At 44.7% G+C, this 21,172-nt stretch overlaps 1 protein-coding gene across 1 annotated transcript in view; it reads left to right on the forward strand.

Annotated features, from left to right (window-relative positions):
• The window catches only part of akr1a1a (aldo-keto reductase family 1, member A1a (aldehyde reductase)), a 64,595-nt gene that overhangs the window by 18,690 nt on the left and 24,733 nt on the right, over positions 1 to 21,172 (forward strand). The window contains exons 3-4 of the mRNA XM_070868422.1: positions 2,269 to 2,420; positions 17,484 to 17,667. Of these exons, the coding sequence (XP_070724523.1) occupies positions 2,269 to 2,420; positions 17,484 to 17,667 (336 nt within the window). The remainder of the gene's footprint in view (positions 1 to 2,268; positions 2,421 to 17,483; positions 17,668 to 21,172) is intronic.

Here is a 21,172-nt window from a genome sequence, read left to right on the forward strand (position 1 = left end):
TGGTATCTGGTACTTCAGAGTGATTAATACATAATGTAACTGTATCCTTCAGACAGCATGCTTCATGCACTGCTGGACTGCTAATGTAAGCCAGGTCTGGATCTACCTTCTAGAGAAACCATATGGCAGGCAATGAGCCATGACTATTTTGACTTTGGTATGCAGTGACGTTGGTCAGCATCAGCTCTCATATTACTGCTCATGGCCTACTATCAGCCAGGGCAGATATTGACGACGAGCTCCAACACCACCTCCAGTGTGCCCGCGCAGCCTTCGGTCACCTGAGGAAGAGAGTGTTCAAAGATCAGGCCTTCAAAACTGGCACCAAGCTTATGGGCTACAGGGCTGTAGTGATACCCGCCTTCCTGTATGGGCCATATACAGTAGACACCTCAAATCATTGTAGAAATACCACCAACGCTGTCTCCGCAAGGTCCTGCAAATCCCGTGTGAGGATAGACGCACCAAAGTCTGTGTTCTCAATCAGGCCAACATCCCCAGTATCGAAGCACTGACCACACTCGACCAACTCCGTTGGGCGGGCCACATTGTCCGCATGCCCGACACAAGACTCTCAAAGCAAGCGCTCTACTTTGAATTCCTTCATGGCAGGCGATCCCCAGGTGGGCAGAGGAAACATTTCAAGGACACCCTCAAAGCCTCCTTGATAAAGTGCAACATCCCCACCAACACCTGGGAATCCCTGGCCAAAGACCGCCCTAAGTGGAGGAAGAGCATCCAGGAGGGAACTGAGCACCTCGAGTCTCGTCGCCAAGAGCATGCAGAAAACAAGTGCAGGCAGCGGAAGGAGCGTGCGGCAAACCAGATTCCCGGTTGCAAGTCTTCCTCAATTTCGAGGGACTGCCTATGATGACTCGTAGTGCCCTGTAGCTTAAAAGTGCTGAGGGTACATTGGAGTGACAGTTCATTTTCCCAAGGTTGGACCAACATTCTCCTACTCCTTGCATTCCAGTGCACTTAAAAAATGATTTTCTTTCTGCAATTATTCCTTTGATTCTCATTGTTAATATATTTTTCAATGCCCTTCAGGCTTACGAGATACTGTCGAATGCATTGGGAATTGCTCTTGCAATGCACATATCAATTCATCAATGCACCAATCAATGCACAGTATGGATCACTGCCCAGATCATTAGACACCTGTGGTACTCAGCTTGTTCAAAAAGAGTGCCACCAGCTCCTTGGTATGAGCTGGAACAAAATGATGTACAGATCCATAGCTGTTAGCCCAACAAAGAAAAATATCTCCACCCCCAGGGCCAGACATCAGTAACTTGGGCAGTGGCTGGGACCTACACCACATAGGTTTTACCACACATTGCCAGTGGAAATCCACTTTGATGCAAATCAACACCATTGTCTCTGTGCTCTGGACTAACATAGTGAACTGAATCCTGTTCAGAATGGGATGAACTTCAGCCAATCCCCACGTTCCTGATGTGAATCATTGTATGAGACTTTGGCACTGGTTGATGCCACACAGTTTCCATTCTTCAGTGTTGACCTGAAGCATAATAACAGTATCACCCAACACCCAATAGTTTTGGTCTGTTAAGCACTTCCAGGGATCCTTTTATTTTGCTCAAGTGTTATGGATGGTTTTGGTGTGAGCCCTTCTGTGTCGTTAAAGTAGCTGTTTATAATGCAATAAATTATTTAGAAGGGAGGACAAAACAAAGCTGTGTCTTTTTTTCTGCTAATGGGATCTATGAATTACAGGGAACAAATGAACAAAATATAGAGGGATTTGAATAGATTGGGATATTGCATTCTTTCCATGGCTACATTTTGTGCCTGAAGCACATATTGATTTCAAAATATCTATAAAGCCATTACATGGAGTATACCTCATTAAAAATTAGTCAATTTAGTGGCTGTCAATGATACCACTTTGTCCAATCTGTTATGGGTGAGTCTCTTTCTCCCCCCTCCTAACCCGCCGCCACCATTCCTACATCATTAGGGCCCTCCTCTTCTTAACTACGTTAATTCAATAGTATCTGGAAGATGCTGTGTGAAAAAGAAAAATTATCTACCTTGTAGTCTCTTCCTCAATTACAAATTCTAATTCCGCTGAACCATATTATCAGGCCTTGCCAAATCAAACTGCTGCTTCAACGCGCATGAAGTATTTAACCCCATGTGCCAACATGGCCCAATGTCATTTTGATTGTGTGTTTCCGATAAAAGTGCAAAGAAACCATATAAGGTCAATCAGCTTTCTTTTATCTAATTGTCCTTCTGTAGTCTATCAAGCGGAAGGATATTTTCATTACATCCAAACTTTGGAACACCAAGCATCACCCGGATGATGTGGAGACAGCATGCCGTATGACACTGGAGGACCTACAGCTGGACGACCTGGATTTATATTTGATGCACTGGCCGATGGCATTTGAGTATGTATCAATGCACCTCAACAACTTTTTTCTTTATTACAATTTACTAAGCCACTGCCATATGTTGTGTTTCTAAATTATAAGAATAATTCAAACTATTATTTTCTCATCCTTTCTTAAGTAAGGTAACAGAGCCTAATAAAAACAATCCTGATCAAAAGCAAAATACTGCGGATACTGGAAATCTGAAATAAAACAGAAAATGCTGGAAGTACTTAGCAGGTCAGGCAGCATCGGTGGAGAGGGAAATAGACCTTTCGTCATCATGGAGAAATGTGAAGTTATCCAAAAGTGAAACAAGGCTGTGTCATCGCACTAACACTGTTCTCGATTTTCCTTGCTGCAATGCTCCATCTCACACTCAACAAGCTCCCCGCTGGAGTAGAGCTAATCTACAGAACAAACGGGAAACTGTTCAACCTCTGTCGCCTCCAATCCAGATCCAAGTTCGTCCCATCCTCTGTCATTGAATTACAGTATGCAGATCACGCTTGCGTTTGTGCACACTCGGAGATTGAACTCCAAACCATCGTCAACACTTTCACCGAAGCGTATGAGAGTATGGGCCTTACACTAAACATCCGTAAGTTCTCTACCAACTTGCCCCCGCCACACAGTACTGCCTCCCGATTATCAAGATCCATGACGAGGCCTTGGACTACATGGACCATTTTCCATACCTCTGGAGCCTACTGTCAATAAGGGCAGACGTCAATGATGAAGTCCAACACCGCCTTCATTGTGCCAGTGCAGCCTTCGGTCGCCTGAGGCCGAGGATATTTAAAGATCAGGACCTCAAACCCGGCACCAAACTCATGGTCTACAGAGCAGTGGTGATACCCACCCTCCTATATGCTTCAGAGACATGGGCTATGTATAGCGGGCACCTCAAAGCACTGGAGAAGTACCACCAACACTGCCTCTGCAAGATCCTGCAAATCCATTGGCGGGATAGGTGCACCAATGTCAGTGTTCCTGCTCAGGCCAACATCCCCAGCATCGAAGCATTGACCACGCTCAATCACCACATCGTTCGCATACCCGATACAAGACTCCCAAAACAAGCGCTCTACTCAGAGCTCCAACATGGCTAGCGAGCCCCAGGGCAGAGGAAACACTTCAAGGACACCCTCAAATCCAAAAGTGCAACAGCCCCACCGACATCTGGGAATCCCTGGCCCAAGACAGCTCAAAATTGAGGAGAAGCATCCGGGAAGGCACCAAACACTTCGAGTCTCTTCGCCGGGAGCACGTGGAAGCCTAGCACAAACAGCGGAAGGAGCGCACGACAACCCAAGCACCCCACCCATCCGTCCCTTCAACCACCGTCTGCCCCACTTGTGACAGAGAATGTAGGTCCCACATTGGACTCCTCAGTCACCTGTCATTAGTGTGGAAGCAAGTCATCCTCGACTCTGAGGAACTGCCTAAGAAGACGACGACTTTGGTAGGAAAAATAGAAAAGCAGTATTTTTTTAAATGGTGAGCGATGGGGAAATGTTGGTATTCAGAGGGACCTGGGTGACCTTGTACACGAATCACTGAAAGTTAACATGCAGGTATAGCAAGCAATTAAGAAAACAAATGATATGTTGGCCTTTATTACAAGAGGATTTGAGTATAAGAGTAAAGATGTCTTACTGCAATTATATAGGGCCCTGGTGAGACCACACCTGGAGTATTGTGTACAGTTTTGGTCCCCTTTACTTAAGGAAGGATATACTTGTCATAGAGGGAGTGCAAGAAAGCTTCACCAGACATTCCTGGGATGGGGGGGGATTGTCCAATGAGGAGAGTTTGAGTAGACTGGGCCTATATTCTCTAGCATTTCGAAGACTGAGATGTGATCGCATTGAAACATACAAAATTCTTACAGGGCTTGACGGGGTAGATGCAGGGAGGATGTTTCCCCGAGCTGGGGAGTCTAGAACCAGAATAAAGGGTCGGCCATGTAGGACTGAGATGAGGAGAAATTTCTTCACTCAGAGGGTTGTGATTCTTTGGGATTCTCTACCCCAGAGGGCTCTGGCGGCTCAGTCATTGAGCATATTCACAGCAGAGATTGATAGATTTTTGGATATTAAGGGAATCAAGAGATATGGGGATATTGCAGGAAAGTGGAATTGAGGTGGAAGATCAGCCATGATCTCATTGAATGGCGGAGCAGGCTCGAGGGGCCGAATAGCCTACTCCTGCTCCTATTTCTTTTATCAGAACTGGAAAAGTTTAGGAGATGTAACAGGTTTTGAGCAAGTGCAGGGGCAGGGAAAGGCAGGAGGAAAGGAAATAGTCCCATTAGTTTCTCAAGTACTTTTTCTCTACAGATGTGAATGTTTAAAATGTATAGAGACATTGAAGTTGAGAATGTGGGAATTGTATAGGGACAGTATAAGTTAACAAAGAATTCATGGAGGAATAGCCATGACATCTCGGACTCGAGACTGCGAAATGTTACAACACTAACACATATTGAAACAAAACCCACAGCTTGCAGAAAAACCTCAAGGTCTTATTAAATCATGTTATTAACCTGAAACATTAACAGAAGGTCTTTGTTTAAAATCAGACCATACTTAGGTCGGCTTATGAGTGGACAAAGGGAAAGAGGGACCAAAAGAGATAGGTTGAACTAGGATGTCACTCTAGCCCTATCTTGTTATCTTTTGACCGAGAATGTATAACTGTTGTCGCTTTACGATGTAACTTCACTTATCCGTAGGGAGTGTGTACGCTCGACCGAGAATGTATATCCTCTGTCTGATAAGTCTTGCTGGCCGGTAAAATAAAGACTGCTTTGTCCAAAAATTAATAGGAAAGAAAAGAGACTCTTGTGAACGTCTGTTTAAATGAGAAATGCTTCTGTGATTTTTACTGTTTAAAAAAAAAAGCCGGGGAGTTGTGGTTTGTTTTATCTCAGAGAATGAAATTTTGTTTTAACCCTTCGTAGTGTTGTCCTGTATGTGGGAAGTTTAAGAGTGTGAACCTTATTGAATTACGTATATTCGGATGATAAGTTACGGAGCCAGGAAATGCACAAAGGATAGGTTTGTTGAAAAAAAAAGAAAAACTTGTTGAAAGAAAACATTCAGAGAAGGCACAGCAAAACAACTGAGATGGATTCAAAAGGATTCAAAAAAAAATATTATATTAAATAACACGACCTTGAGGCTGGAACAATTGAGATAACGAAAAGCAGTCCACAGCCTACGTGCCAGACTTCTCTCTAGTTATGGAAAAGACAAAAAAAAGTAACGTACTAAATAGGTGCTAAAAAAAAAATGTTCTGAGATTTTAAATTATGAGAAAAATTCCACTGCAGTAAAAAAAAAAAAATCACTCCTGTCCAGTTGGCAGAAAAACTCCATTAAATTAGGGCTTTCATTGACTGATTGAATTTAAACTGCGCAGTGACGCCAAAAGATAGGGAAATTAAGCTCATAAGAAATCAAATTTAGAAAATTAGGCTCACAGGGAATTAAATAGAGGATAGGTGTTCAATTCAGGTACGACGTCGACCTTGTATATCACTTGGCCTGTCTAGGCACTGATTGAATTTAAATCCCGCAGCAACTTGGAAGGTAGGGCCGACGCGAACGCGCAACGACGCGAACGCGCAACGACGCGAGCATGCGGCCGAGTGGAGGAAGGCAGACGCACGGCAACGTAAGCGCGTGGTGACCCGAGACGTGCGGCGGCGCGAGCACGCACGCGCGAGTAAACGTGGGCTGACGCGAACGCGCAGCAACGCGAACCTCGAAAGTCGGTGCTGATTTCTGTAAGTCGCTTTGTGTTGAGTTTGTCAAGCGTGTTTCGGTGGAATTGCGTGGAGACGCGAGCCGCGGGGCGACGCGGCTGTGTGTTGAGTTTGTCAAGCGTGTTTCGGTGGAATCGCGTGGAGACGCGAGCCGCGGGGTGACGCGGCTGTGTGTTGAGTTTGTCAAGCGTGTTTCGGTGGAATCGCGTGGAGACGCGAGCCGCGGGGTGACGCGGCTGTGTGTTGAGTTTGTCAAGCGTGTTTCGGTGGAATCGCGTGGAGACGCGAGCCGCGGGGCGACGCGGCTGTGTGTTGAGTTTGTCAAGCGTGTTTCGGTGGAATCGCGTGGAGACGCGAGCCGCGGGGCGACGCGGCTGTGTGTTAGACTAGTAAGTCTGTCTTTCAGTAAAGTCTGTTTTTCAGTAAAGTCTGTTTTTCAGTAAAGTCTGTTCGTTTTAAGTTTGTTTAAATCGCACGACTGCGTGAACGCGTAACGACATGATAATGGGTAATCAGTTGGATAAAACAACGGATGCGGGTAGTCCACTACAAAAGTTATGTGAAGAATTCCCTGAAAGAGCTGAAGACTTTAGAAAATTATCAGGAGCCCTGAACAAATTATTGGGAGATGATCAATGGCCTCAAGGTGGCACTAGAAGCGTAGAAGTAGTAAAAAAAAAGCACAGGGATTGTCAAAAAAAAATTAAAAGATGCATCACTTCTGTCAAGTTGGCAAACAAATGCTATTAAATTAGGACTTTCATTGACAGAGGGAACACATGTTAAAACTGTAGACGTCTTTTTAAAAAAAAAAAGAATGTGCGCACGAGAAACTTACTAAGAGATCCTCTGGGACCTCTGAGAAAGGTATTGACCGACTACGTAGTAAAATGGCTGGCTTTGTGTTAACCGAGGCTGATGATGAAATTGATGAGTGGTCACTGACTCAGCGCCCAACGGCGCCTCCCGCACCCCCTGGCCCCTTGCTCCAGTCCTCTTCCCAACACCCTCCACCTTACACTCCGGCGAGAGGAGTTAAAAATAACCCCATGCCACCAAAGCAACAAACCCAAACTGACTCCTCATCCTCTGATAGCGATTCGGATCCCCAGTTCACAAGCAATATAGCCGAAAGGACCAGATCTCACACTCGAAAGGGCAGAACTATATCTCGATATCACAGATAGTCCCGTAAATCTTCTAGTCAATCTACCAGTCCAAGTTGTGAAAGACATAGCAAACACCCCCGCCGATCGAGACGCAGAACTGTCAAGCAGTCAGACAGCTCCGAAACATCCTCCAACCTAGGAATGATTTCCAAGATCCCAAAATCCTGACACCAATTCCCTGTCAGACCAATGCCAAACCCTGATGCACAACAAGCTGCAGACCACCCCACTATAGATGTCTATGTGATCTTCGAACAACTATTTGATTGCTCACGCTATCCGGACAAATGGAAAGGGCAGTTAGATATTATTGGCAGGAAAAGAAAGGGGAGGGGGGAGGTGCGCCCCCAACCCGGGTCAAGACTGAATACGTGACTCGAAAGGAAGAGCCATCTCGGGAGGAAGGATCAATAGAACCGCAGTGTTGCATACAGGATTGGATGGATAAGCAAGGATACGGTTATACTAAACAACCAAACGGCCCGAGCCCTGCTAATAAACCTCCCTATTGTCCCCGGCATGGTATGGGAAGAGGCCGGGACTGGGTAAGAGGAATTGACTGTTTTAATTGTGAGCAGGAAGGACATTGGAATAAAAATTGCCCCTACCGTCAGCATGGAAAAGGAAGAGGAGGGGGGCAAGGGGGGAGAGGAGGATCTTACACTAACTTCTCCCAGAACAACCCCTTTGGTCAATTGTCCCCCGATTGACTACACAGCTTGATTGTGCAGGAATCCTCCCCGGACAACGAATCCATTCTGAATGAGTGGCAACCCTTTTTGATAGATACGGGAGCCTTCATGTCTTCTGTACAATCAAAGCTTAAACTCCCTGCCTCTACTGAAACACAGGAACTTTCAGGATTCCTGGGACAAATCTCGACATTCCCAGTGTCAGAACCGGTTAAAATGGGTTACCAGGAAGAATCGGTGGAACATCGAGTTGTTATCACAACCAATCTGGACTGTAACTTGATGGCTAGAGACCTCCTCTGCAAATTCCAGTTGCATTTGGAGTGTGGAGATGATGGGATTATTGTAAAACAGGAAACCCTTAAGCGGCAGTATTATACCACTAGAACCCCTCAGTGGTGGTCTCTGGACCTGCCGCAGGCACCCTATCACGTGACCCTAGCATACGATCCCAGTGGAAAGAATCAGGACCTGCAGAACTTTTATCAGGATCACGAAGGGGAAGTGAAGGGAATTCTATTAAGGGCTAGAGTGACTGGACTGGAAAGAGAGGCAGATTTTGTGGAAGTGGATAAGAATCTGTGGAAACAGCCCCTAACAATGGCACCGCATATTGCTCGTGAGGTATTAGCCCCTCACCATGCTAAAGATTTGGGAGTTATGGTACGCAAGGCCATAGATGAGGCTGACCCTACCAGCCGGGATGTGCAAATCGTAAAACATTGCCGAACAGTCCAATTTCATGGGGACCCCAAGAAGGTCTTAACGACTCTACAGCATCATACTGGCTTGGACATACCTGACTATGTGGATCCTCATGTGTGGGCAGAGGACCCCTCCCAAGTGGGTTATACTCCCATTGATCCGATTGAGATCCCAGTGCAGGGCAATGTGGACTGGCCCTCTATCCGACAGAACCCACTGAAATCACAGGCAATCCTAAACTGACCTTTCGGCACTGTACTGCAATTAATCCAGACTGTATTCTTACTGAGCCACCCCAAGATGAGGAAGAACCCAGTCATGATTGCTTATCTTTTATTTAAGAGGCCACATCAGTCAGGGAAGATTTAGTTGATTTACCAATGGAAGATCCAGACTGTATTCTTACTGAGCCACCCCAAGATGAGGAAGAACCCAGTCATGATTGTTTATGTATGTTGACGGAAGTACTTCTATTAATCCAGAAGATACACGAATCTCAGGATAGGCCATAGTAAACCAGGAGAATCAGGTCTTGGAATCTGCCGCTTTTGAAACTGCCTATTCTGCTCAACAAGCTGAACTATTCGCCCTCACCCGAGCCTGTATCTTGGCCAAAGATCTCAAAGTCAATGTCTATACCGACTCTAGGTATGCCTTTGGGGTGGCCCATGATTTCGGACAATTATGGAAAAATAGGGGATTCCTAGCCTCACAGGGGAATGAGATATCTCATAAACAGCTAGTATCTGATTTGTTGCAAGCCCTCATGTTCCCCAAACGCATTGCCATTGTCAAATGTACCGCCCACACTACCGGAAATTCTCTGGTTGATATAGGGAATCGTTGTCCTGACCAAGAGGCCAAACAGGCCTCTCGTGACCAACAGATGGTAGTGCCCAAAATTATGAGTCAGATTAAAAATCCTGCGAAGGATAAGTTAGCCTCGGAAAAACCAATGCCAACCATCCAAGATGTTATAAAAGCACAGGAGGACGCTCCTGAAAAAGATAAACTGTTGTGGAAATATTATGCATGTACTTATGACAATGTTTCTAAACTCTGGACCACTCCCGCGGAACAGACTTGCATGTCTGACAAGTTGGCTCCATGGGTTATTGAATGTATGCATTTTGCTACTCATTGTGGAGCAAGGACCACGAGTGACACACTTTTGGCTACTTGGTGGCACCCTAGACTCCAGGCACTCACCCAGAACATTAGTAGTCGTTGCCTGGTTGGCCAGCAACATAATCCAGGGAAGGGAGTCCCCTGTGATTGGGGTAAAACGCCCCTACCCGAAGGTCCCTTTGAGACATTTCAGTTGGACTACATTGAGTTGCAAAAAGTTCAGTGTTACAAATATGTGTTAGTAATAGTAGATGTGTTTAGCAGATGGATTGAAGCCTACCCTAACCTGGACAATAAGGCTCAAACTGTTGTTAAGGTGTTAATGAGGGAAATTGTTCCTAGATATGAGATCTCAGCTCGACTGATGACCACCTATGTTCTTTCTCTGACTCAGGCTCTGCGACTAGTTCACAACCAGGTTCAAGATGCTCACCTCGACTTCCCAATTTTACCCGAATTGTCCCTCGTGGCACCAGGGAAGTATGGATTCGGAAGGGATTAGAGCCACAATGGGAGGGGCCTTTTCAGGTGTTACTCACTACCCCCACTGCAGCCAAGGTTGAGGGGAAAAGTGCTTGGGTTCACCTGCACCACTGCAAGCTCACCACCCTCTAACAAACCTATTTTACTGGTTATTCTAACTCCTGTTTCTGTTCCAGACTTCCTCTTCTCCATAGCTGAACAAGGCCGTTGGCATCCTAATTGGAACGTGGACCAGTTTGAACTTTTACCCGTAGTGATAGACAGCCAGCTACACCGACGGTGACCTGAGAAGAGAGACGGGAAAACTGAACTCTTTTAATCAGCAAAATAATTGGACTATTTATCTGAATCCTGAGCCATAAGATGAAACTGTCTGTATGCCACAGTCTGTATAATAGTGTTGATATATGACAGTTTCGGCGTATGGGAGGGGAGACAGAGACGAGAGCTACATGTCTTATGTTTATGCGCAAAATGGGAACTTTTCTGGATATTAGGTGTGTTCACATTCCCTATACATTTTACTCCTGAAATGATCCTAAGTGTTATCATGGAATGATAAAAGGGGGGAATGTGAATGTTTAAAATGTATAGAGACATTGAAGTTGAGAATGTGGGAATTGTATAGGGACAGTATAAGTTAACAAAGAATTCATGGAGAAATAGCCATGACATCTCGGACTCGAGACTGCGAAATGTTACAACACTAACACATATTGAAACAAAACCCACAGCTTGCAGAAAAACCTCAAGGTCTTATTAAATCATGTTATTAACCTGAAACATTAACAGAAGATCTTTGTTTAAAATCAGACCATACTTAGGTCGGCTTATGAGTGGACAAAGGGAAAGAGGGACCAAAAGAGAGGTTGAACTAGGATGTCACTCTAGCCCTATCTTGTTATCTTTTGACCGAGAATGTATAACTGTTGTCGCTTTACGATGTAACTTCACTTATCCGTAGGGAGTGTGTACGCTCGACCGAGAATGTATATCCTCTGTCTGATAAGTCTTGCCGGCCGGTAAAATAAAGACTGCTTTGTTCAAAGCACAAGAGGTATTCGACTCAGTAATTTTACTGAACCAGATTGAGAGAAAAGAATCTACATTTACACAGATATTGATTACTTTAAGTTCCTCACTCTTATTAGCCCTCTGGTTCATTACTATTTTTGGTAAACATTCAATCCATGCTTTATTTTCTCTCTCGCACGTGAAAACACAATTTAGCGCCTTGTATACAAAAAATGTCATATTAATTTATCAGAATAAAACACTACCTATCTTCAAGTAGACCATACATTATTGCTAGCCCAATGGAGATCTAACTGATCCAATGATCTCATTAAGTATCTCACAAACAAGATAAATTTGGATGTTGCGGCCCCTTCAGTCCATTTGATCTTGTACTTCCCGAATACCAACCCTACTGCTTCCTCATTACAGCATTTAGATGTTTATTAAACTCTGTTGCCCGTGTCCTAACTCGCACTAAGTCCCGTTCACCCATCACCCCTGTACTCACTGTCCTACATTGGCTCCCAGTTAAGCAACACCTTGTTTTTTTTAATTTCATCCTTGTTTTCAAATCCCTCCATGGCCTCGCCCCTCCCTTCCTCGCTGCCATGCTCCACCTCACAATCAACAAGCTCCCCGCTGGAGTGGAATTAAACTACAGAACCAGTGGGAAGCTGTTTAACCTACGCCGCCTCCAGGCCAGGTCCAAGATCACCTCAACTTCTGTCATTGAGCTGCAGTATGCGGACGATGCCTGCGTCTGTGCACTTTCTGAGGCTGAACTCCAGGCTATAGTCAATGCATTCACTGAGGCATATGAAAGCATAGGCCTTACGCTTAATATCTGTAAGACAAAGGTCCTCCACCAGCCTGTCCCCGCCGCATAGCACTGCCCTCCAATCATCAAGATTCACGGCGCGGCCCTCGACAACGTGGACCACATCCCATACCTCGGGGCCTCTTATCAACAAAGGCAAACATTGATGCGGAGATTCAACATCGTCTCCAGTGCGCCAGTGCAGCCTTCGGCCATCTGAGGAAGAGTGTTTGAAAACCAGGCCCTCAAATCTACCACCAAGCTCATGGTCTACAGGGCTATAGTAATACCCGCCCTCCTGTATGGATCTGAGGCATGGACGATGTATAGAAGAGATATATCACCAACGATGTCTCCGCAAGATCCTGCAAATCCCCTGGGAGGACAGGAGCACCAACATCAGTATCCTCGCCCAGGCTAACATCCCCAGTATTGAAGCACTGACCACACTCGATCAGCTTCGCTGGGCAGGCCACATAGTTCGCATGCCAGATACAAGACTCCCGAAGCAAATGCTTTATGCAGAGCTCCTTCATGAGCCAAAGGTGGTCAGCGGAAACGTTACAAGGACACCCTCAAAGCCTCCCTGGTAAAGCGCGACATCACCACTGACATCTGGGAGACCCTGGCCGAAGTCCGCTCGAGGTGGAGAAAGTGCATCCGGGAGGGTGTTGAGTTCTTCGAGTCTCAACGCAAAGAGCATGAAGAGGTCAAGCGCAGGCAGTGGAAGGAGCGCACGGAAAACCAGCCCCACCAACCCCTCCCCTCGACGAATGTCTGTCCCGCCTGTGACAAAGTCTGTGGCTCTCGTATTGAACTGTTCAGCCACCAGAGAACTCACTTTGGGAGTGGAAGCAAGTCTTCTTCGATTCCGAGGAACTGCCTAAGATGATCTCTGAGATGTTTGCTCTCCTCTAATTATGGCCTCCTGAGCATCCCCGATTTCAATCGCTCCACCATTGGTGGCCTGCCTTCAGCTGCCAAGGCCCTAAGCTCTAGAATTCCCTGCCTAAAACTCTCAGCCTCTCTACCTCTCTTTCCGCCTTTAAGACATTCCTTAAAACTTATCTCTTTTCTACCCTAATATCTCCTTATGTGGCTTGGTGTCAAATTTTGTTTTATAATGCCTCTGTGAAGCACCTTGGGACGTTTAACTAAGTTCTATATAAAGATAAGTTGTTGTAAATGTGTACAGTGTCCTGGCCTCAAGAATCCTGATGTGTTCCAGCTGTTGATCACCCTCTGTGTAAAGAATCGCCTCCTGGAACTGGTCCTAAATTTACCCTTATCCTGTTGTGATAGAATATCTAAAGTATTGCACTTGGTTTATTTTTTCTATACGGTTAAATATATTTAAAACTCTTATAAAAAAAATCCCTTCCCAGATAGTGCTTTTTGAGGCTGAGAACCCCTAGCTTATTTAATGAATAGTGTGTTCTTGAAACTATGGACTATGACCTGGAGTTTGCAATATAAAATGATCTGTGCTGATTATTCTTAACTCTGTAAAAGCACTCCAGTGGGTTCTGGCCTGAATTGCTTTTTGTATTCTGGTCCCAGGAACAAGTGGATATCACCAGTATCACTGTTTGTGATTGCAGCTGCCTTTACTGTCTGAGAATTGTTCATATATCAGGTTTTTCCCCTTTTATTGCTCTGGTTTGCATGGTCTGGACATTATTTTAATTGTTATAACAAACTTTTAGATAAAATGTTCTAGAGACACCCTCAATGTGAGATTCTGAACTTTTACTCCAGTGGCTCATTTACTGTAATGTGCTTCCTCTCCCTAGTCCTGAACACACTGATCCCGTCCAATCTTTGTACAGCAGTTGCCATCTGTCAGCCTGAGCAGTAAATGGAATATTTTGTTTATCTTTCTGCTCTGTGTAATTTATCTATAAGTAATCAACAAGTAGTTTTAGCATGTATGCAGTGGGTTGGTAATTTTTCTTCTGAGCTGATCAGAGAATGTGATGTGCATCTCATTTATTCTCTAGTAAATAATTTACTGCAATTAGGTTCAATGATAGATCTAGGCTACACTATTGCTTAATCAAAATTGCACAATATACAAACTGAGCTGACTGTTTCAAAAGATAGAATCCATACTTATTACAACCCATCTCAACAAGTTCTTAGGGCTGGAATTTGGTAAGCATTTCCGCCGGGTTTTTTGGCGGTATTTTTCGTTTTCTGCAGAAAACCACCCGGTGCTAGTTTGGTCAAAGTGTTCCGCCGGCGGTTTTTAAACACCGCTGGGGAGTAGACCGCCGGCGTGCACCGCCGAAAAAACCCACTATAGCCCAAGTTTGGTCACAGCGGTGACCCGTAGGTGAGCAGAAAAAAAACATCCACAAGAAACCAGCCGGAGCTGGGCGGTAGCTATGAAACCCTTCAAAAAAGGTAAGTTAAAGTTTTTTTTTAATTCTTTTACAGCGATTCAGTGGGAAAGGGTCCTGAGAATGTGTTCTGATTTTTTTGTTTGTTTTATTGAAAAATATTTTGTGTGTTTTTCTCCCCTCCCTAGGCCCAACTTGCAGCCTCGGTCGAAATTTGATGTGGCTCGGGTTTTCCACCAAGAATCAACAGACAACGCCGATTTTTCCCGTCGGGCGGATTTTTTTCCATTTTTTTATTAATTTAATAATCTTAGTGTTTTTTTCGGCGGTACACCAGCAGTGGCAGTCCAGCCCTTAGAAACACATCTTTGAGCCAAGATTGTTCTTATGGAACTTAAAGATGCAGATTTTAGTTCATTAGAGAATCAAGCTTAGATTTTCTGATTAGTATTATTTTAAGGCCAGATTTGACCCATTCATTTTATATGGATTAATGCTGAAATTAAGATAATCTAGGTCTTGGTCTTCAACAATAACAACTTGCATTTATATACAAAAGCAAAATACTGCGGATGCTGGCACCTGAAATAAAAACAGAAAATGCTGGAGAGAGAAAATCAGAGTTAATGTTTCAGGTCGATGTCCCTTCGTCAGAACAATACTTGCATTTATATAGCACCTTTAATATAGTAAAACATCCCAAGGTGCTTCACATGAGTGCTATCAAACAAAATTTGACACCGAACCATATAAGGAAAAGGACAAGGCTTGGTCAAAGAAGTAGGTTTTAAGGAGTGTCTTAAAGGAGGAGAGAGAGGTAGAGAGGTTCAGAATTCCAGAGCTTAGGACCTACGCAGCCGAAGGCACGGCCACCAATGGTGGAGTGATTATAATCAGGGATGTGCAAGAGACCAGAATTAGAGGAACACAGTCTTATTACAAATATTGTCAAACTGTAAACACAGGAAAAGGTGCTGGGAAAAAGCTGTAACTGTAACACACACTACTCTTTAGGACATTGATTTGCAGGGTAAATGGCCCACACTGCTGTTACTATTCAAGAGGATATTCAGCAGAAAAGAAGCCTCCAGCTGGTATGATTGTTAAAAATGCAGTTACAGAAATTATGTCATGTTTTATATAAGTAGGTTGTAAATGCGGCTGTTTTTTTCCAACCATAATTATTTCGTCACGAGGGGGCCTGGAGGGGTTTTATTAGTAGTTACTCAGATTTAAAACACATGCCACGGTATCACCCAATGGCTCAGATGATGAATGCACCATCCAGTATGCAACTGAGTCATACAGGTCAGGGGGGGCGGGTTCAATCCCTGGATGATCTTAGTTAATTGATCTCTTTAGCACTATGCTAGGGAAAAAATAGTCATGGTTTCTGCAGTGAGCACTGCTAGAAAATCATCATAGGCAGTCCCTCGAAACGAGGATGACTTGCTTCCAGGCGGAAAGCGGATGAGTTCACTGCTGTTTCAATGATATTCCGGATCCCGAACTATATCCTGAAGGGTGGAAGACGCCTGTGCGTGGATTTTTTTAACATAGGGTGGCCGTTGCACCCAGCCACCACACGGGTTTGACAGAGCTAGGTCTTGGTCCAGTGGCAAGGGTTAACCAAGACGACTGGAGACCTGCTCTGCTGCACGGACCTAGTGCGCACACATCACAGTGTGAGCTGGCCCTGGGTCCCTCTAGAAAATGGATGTATGTGGATAGCGGGTGAGGAGAGGATCAGAATCGAAGGTGATTTGTCTGAATTATTAGGTAATTTATTTAGCTATAAGCAGCCTAAAATCAGCCAGGATACATACTCCTGATTGGTATACAATCATCCCTGGTGGAAGGGCATGGGTGTGAAGACAGGATGGGGCTCGGCTGCAATGAATAATGGTCATTTGGGTGAGATACAGGAGCGTAACCACCACAAGTTGAATAGGTGTTTAAGGCAGACTCACAAAGCAGTGCAATTTAAAGGGTTGTTTTTTTCCTTCCCTAAAGGCAAATATTAATGAGTTTGATATCCAGGTACTTTGGATCAAAATAATTCAAATGTGCTAAAGGAATTACCTAATAATTCCATGTTCTGCACAGTGTTTTATTTTCAACCATAATTGTTTCGTTACATTTCCATTTCAGTTATTTTTCCCTCACTCATCTCCAGGAGGCACTAAGTCATGTTGAAGTACGGTCCCAAAGGTACTGAGCACTTCCTGCTAAAGGCATTTTATAAATGCAAGTTGTTGTTGAGTGGGTAGGAGGAAGTCAGATAATGTGCTGGTCTACTTAAAGAATTGATAAAATATTAGCCCTCAAAAATACACAAGTTTAGAAATAAGTTATCTCACCATCATCACTGTAAATCCACAAATTTCAACTGGAGGCTTAGTAATTGTGAGACAGGTGGGAAAGGGAGAAGTGATGTCAACCCGAGCTTAACATTTGTTGGTCTATTGCAGCACAATCAATCAGATAGCAGCAATGCTTTGAGGTTGATTTGTGCAACTTTAAATGTAAAAATAATATTGCAGCTTAAATCAGCAATGAGATTTTAGAATCAGTTTTCCATGCTACTGCACACAATCACTATTAATTTTAGACTCATGCCAAAGCTAATAATGGAATAAGTTATTTCCACAGAGCAAGCGATAAGGGCAAATCAAACGGTTCTTGCAACCTAGTTTCTGGCTCAACAGCAAAGGCCCAAGATTATGATAAAATTACCTGTTCTCTTGGTCTGAAAGTTGAGGAATGCTGGGAGGGACAAAACAGCAGAATAGATTGTTTAAAAATTATGGGGTGGGGGAAGGAAAGACGAGGTGAGGTGCCTCCAATCCAATCAAATGCACAAATGAGCGAGTGCAAACTGCAGAAGCTCTGAGCTGCAGTGTGGAGATGAGCTCCTCCTCCTAGCAGATAATTACATTGTTTTACATCCCTGCCGGCGCGGTAATATTATGATTCCAAAGAATGATGATGGAACAGTGCATTACGCCAATTCTGATTACAAGGATACCTGGAAGGCTATGGAAAAACTACTGGAGAAGGGTTTGGTCAAGGCAATTGGCTTATCCAACTTCAATGCAAAGCAAATATCTGTTGCAACATGCAGACCTGTTGTTAATCAGGTTTGTACCAACATGACAATGTTTGCAGATTTCCCTTACCTTTTTAGAAACCTTTTTTGTGAAACTGACTTAGTGAAAGACATACATTTATCATATTGTGCAACACAACTTGAACATATGTGTAGGAGTCAAACAATAACTGAAGAAGCACACGCTGTGGAATGGAATAAACCGTCAGGAATGTTGGATGTATGGGATTCATTCCAGGTGTCTATCTCTGAGGCATCACTAGGTTCCTTGCACTCGTGGAGCCGGCATCTTTAGTGCGAATAGGAGTGCTATACAGTCCATTCCCTCTTGTGCTACAGTCTCAGTTTCAATACTACAGAACGCTGGACTGTCGGCGGTGCCATCTTTCAGATGAGACATTAAACCGAAGCCACATCTGCTCTCTCAGGTGGACGTAAAAGATCCCACGGCACTATTTTGAAGAAGAGCAGGGGAGTTATCCCTAGTGTCCCAGCCAATATTTATCCCTCAATCAACATAACAAAAACAGATTATCTGGTCAATATACATTGCTGTCTGTGGGAGCTTGCTGTGTGCAAATTGGCTACCGCATTTCCCACATTACAATAGTGACTACACTTCAAAAAGTATTTCATTGGCTGTAAAGTGCTTTGAGACATCCAGTGGTCATGAAAGGTGCTATATAAATGTATATTTTATTCTGATCACTAACTTGAGTGAAAGACACTGTGCAAGTATAAAAGAGAAGTGGATAAATATTTGAAATTAAAAATGTTAGTATGGGGGCAAAGGGAAAGCCAATAGTTCTTTTAGAGAGCTGTCAATGTGCAGTGGGCCAAAAGGCTTAATTCTGTGCTGTACAATTCTATGGCCTAGAAATTGGCCCACTTACCGCCACGAGTTTTCGCCATGATCCGGTCAAAAAATGGCAGCCACCACTCGAGCACCCTTCTCTGGTGCAGGACTTGGCGGACACCATTTTGGTGAGAGCCTTAGCCAGCGCTGGCCCTGAAAATGTAAATTAAGAGAAGGTGACGTCCACGCCAACTTAACGTCACCTCAGCGAACTTGGACCATAGCACGGAGTTCAGCTGGGTCCTACACTCACCATGAAAATCCAACATTCAGCAGACCGACAGAGGTGTTGTCAGCTCCTCTTAAAGGGACACACACATCTTTCAGGTAAGTTTGCATTTAAGCTTTTGGACTGGATTCCTTTTGTTGAAGAACTCCACGAGGCTGAGTATTGTGAGCTAAACTTAGTGTGACCTTAGTCTTTATTACAACTCCAGAGTGCCTAAACAACACGGCAGCCAATCTTTTATACTGGCCTTGCACATGTGTACAGGTGACCATTAGGACTCCAACAGTCGCGCCCTCTGGTGGCAAGTATAATTACATAATTACATACATAACATCACTTCCCCCCCCCCCCTCCCCAAAGTCTTCGGTACAAGTTATTCACAAGTTGATGCGATCCGGAGCCCTTCGCTCCTTGGTTGATCATCTAAGTTCAAACCCTGGCCAGTTGACCGGACCATTGCTGCACTTCACGGTCTGACCGGACTGTCAGGAATGGTGGATTCATCCTTGTGATTGACAGCGAGGTCGATTGCTGGTTGGGTGTGTGTTGGTGGATCGACGATGGTGATGTCCTCTTCAAGTAGTTCCTGATTGTCAGTAAATCGCAATTTGGTCTGATCTAAATGCTTTCTGCACGTTTGGCCATTTAACAGTTTGATTATAAACACCCTATTCCTTTCCTTGGCCAAAACAGTGCCAGCAACCCACTTGGGACTATGACCGTAATTCAGGACAAACACAGGGTCGTTTACATCAATGTCACATGAAACAGCCGCACAATCGTAGTACATGTTCTGCCGGTGTCGCCGGGTTTCCACATGATCATTAAGATCTGGGTGGACTAGGGAGAGCCTGGTTTTGAGGGCTCTGTTCATTAACAATTCTGCCGGGGGAACCCCGGTAAGCGAGTGGGGTCGCATCCAGTAACTGAGCAGAATGCGAGACAAGCGGGTCTGCAGGGAGCCGTCCGTCACGCGTTTCATGCTCTGCTTGATAGTTTGGATTGCCCGCTCTGCTTGACCGTTAGACGCAGACTTAAACAGAGCAGACCTGACATGCTTGATGCCATTGTGGGTCATAAACTCGTTGAATTCCGAGCTGACCAGGACATCGGGCAAGCCATGGGTGGCGAACATGGCCCGGAGGCTTTCAATGGTGGCTGTGGACGTGCTGGATGACATGATTACGCATTCAATCCATTTGGAGTAATCGTCCACAACTACTGAAAACATCTTTCCTAGAAAGGGGCCGGCAAAATCTATGTGGATCCTGGACCATGGTTTGGAGGGCCATGACCACACCCTCAGTGGCGCCTCCCTTGGTGCATTGCTCAGTTGCGAGCAAGTGTTGCACGGATGCACGCATGATTCCAAGCCCGAGTCAATGCCGGGCCACCAAACATGCGGCCTGGCAATTGCCTTCATCATGACAATGCCTGGGTGGGTACTGTGTAGATCACGTATAAACGTTTCCCTGCCTTTTTTTGACAAAACCACGCGATTACCCCATAAGAGACAATCCGACTGGATGGATATTTCATCTTTGCGTCGGTGAAGCGGCTTCATTTCATCTTGCATTTCCCCGGGAACGGCCGACCAGTTCCCATTTAGGACGCAACTCTTTACGAATGAAAAAGATTAGTGAAGACAAATGTAGGTCCCTTGCAGTCAGAATCAAGTGAATTTATAATGGGGAACAAAGAAATGGCAGATCAATTGAACAAATTATTTGGTTCTGTCTTCACTAAGAAAGACACAAATAACCTTGCGGAAATATTAGGGGACTGAGGGTCTAGCGAGAAGGAGGAACTGAAGGAAATCCTTATTAGTCGGGAAATTGTGTTAGGGAAATTGATGGGATTGGAGGCCAATAAATCCCTGGGGCCTGATAGTCTGCATCCCAGAGTACATAAGGAAGTAGCCCTAGAAATAATGGATGCATTGGTGGTCATTTTCCAGCATTCTATAGACTCTGTCTAGTTCGATCTCGATTTTCTCCCTCATCATGTACGGAACCACCCAAGTCATGTGATGGACGGGCTGTGCATCGGGGCATAGATGGATCTGTACCTTGACGCCTGCGAAGTTGCTGATGCCTGGTTCGAATAGCGAGGGAAACTTGCTCAGCACTTGAGCATATGAGGCGTTATCCACTGTCGTTCCAATTCCATCTAATCTTTTCTAGCCAGCTTCTGCCGAACAGCGTTGGGCCATTGCCTGGAACAATCCACAATGATAGGTCATGCACAGCTCCATCATACGATACCTTCACTGCCGCACTTCCAATGACTGGTATGAGCTCTTTGGTGTAAGTACGCAGCTTTGCATTAATTGGGCTCAGTTTGGGCCTTTGTGCCTTATTGCCCCACAGTTTCTCGAAAGCCTTCTGGCTCATTATTGACTGACTCGCACCTGTGTCCAACTCCATGAATACTGGAACTCCATTTAATTTG

Source organism: Pristiophorus japonicus, chromosome 2, assembly GCF_044704955.1.
Source record: "Pristiophorus japonicus isolate sPriJap1 chromosome 2, sPriJap1.hap1, whole genome shotgun sequence".
Classification (NCBI taxonomy): domain Eukaryota; kingdom Metazoa; phylum Chordata; class Chondrichthyes; family Pristiophoridae; genus Pristiophorus; species Pristiophorus japonicus.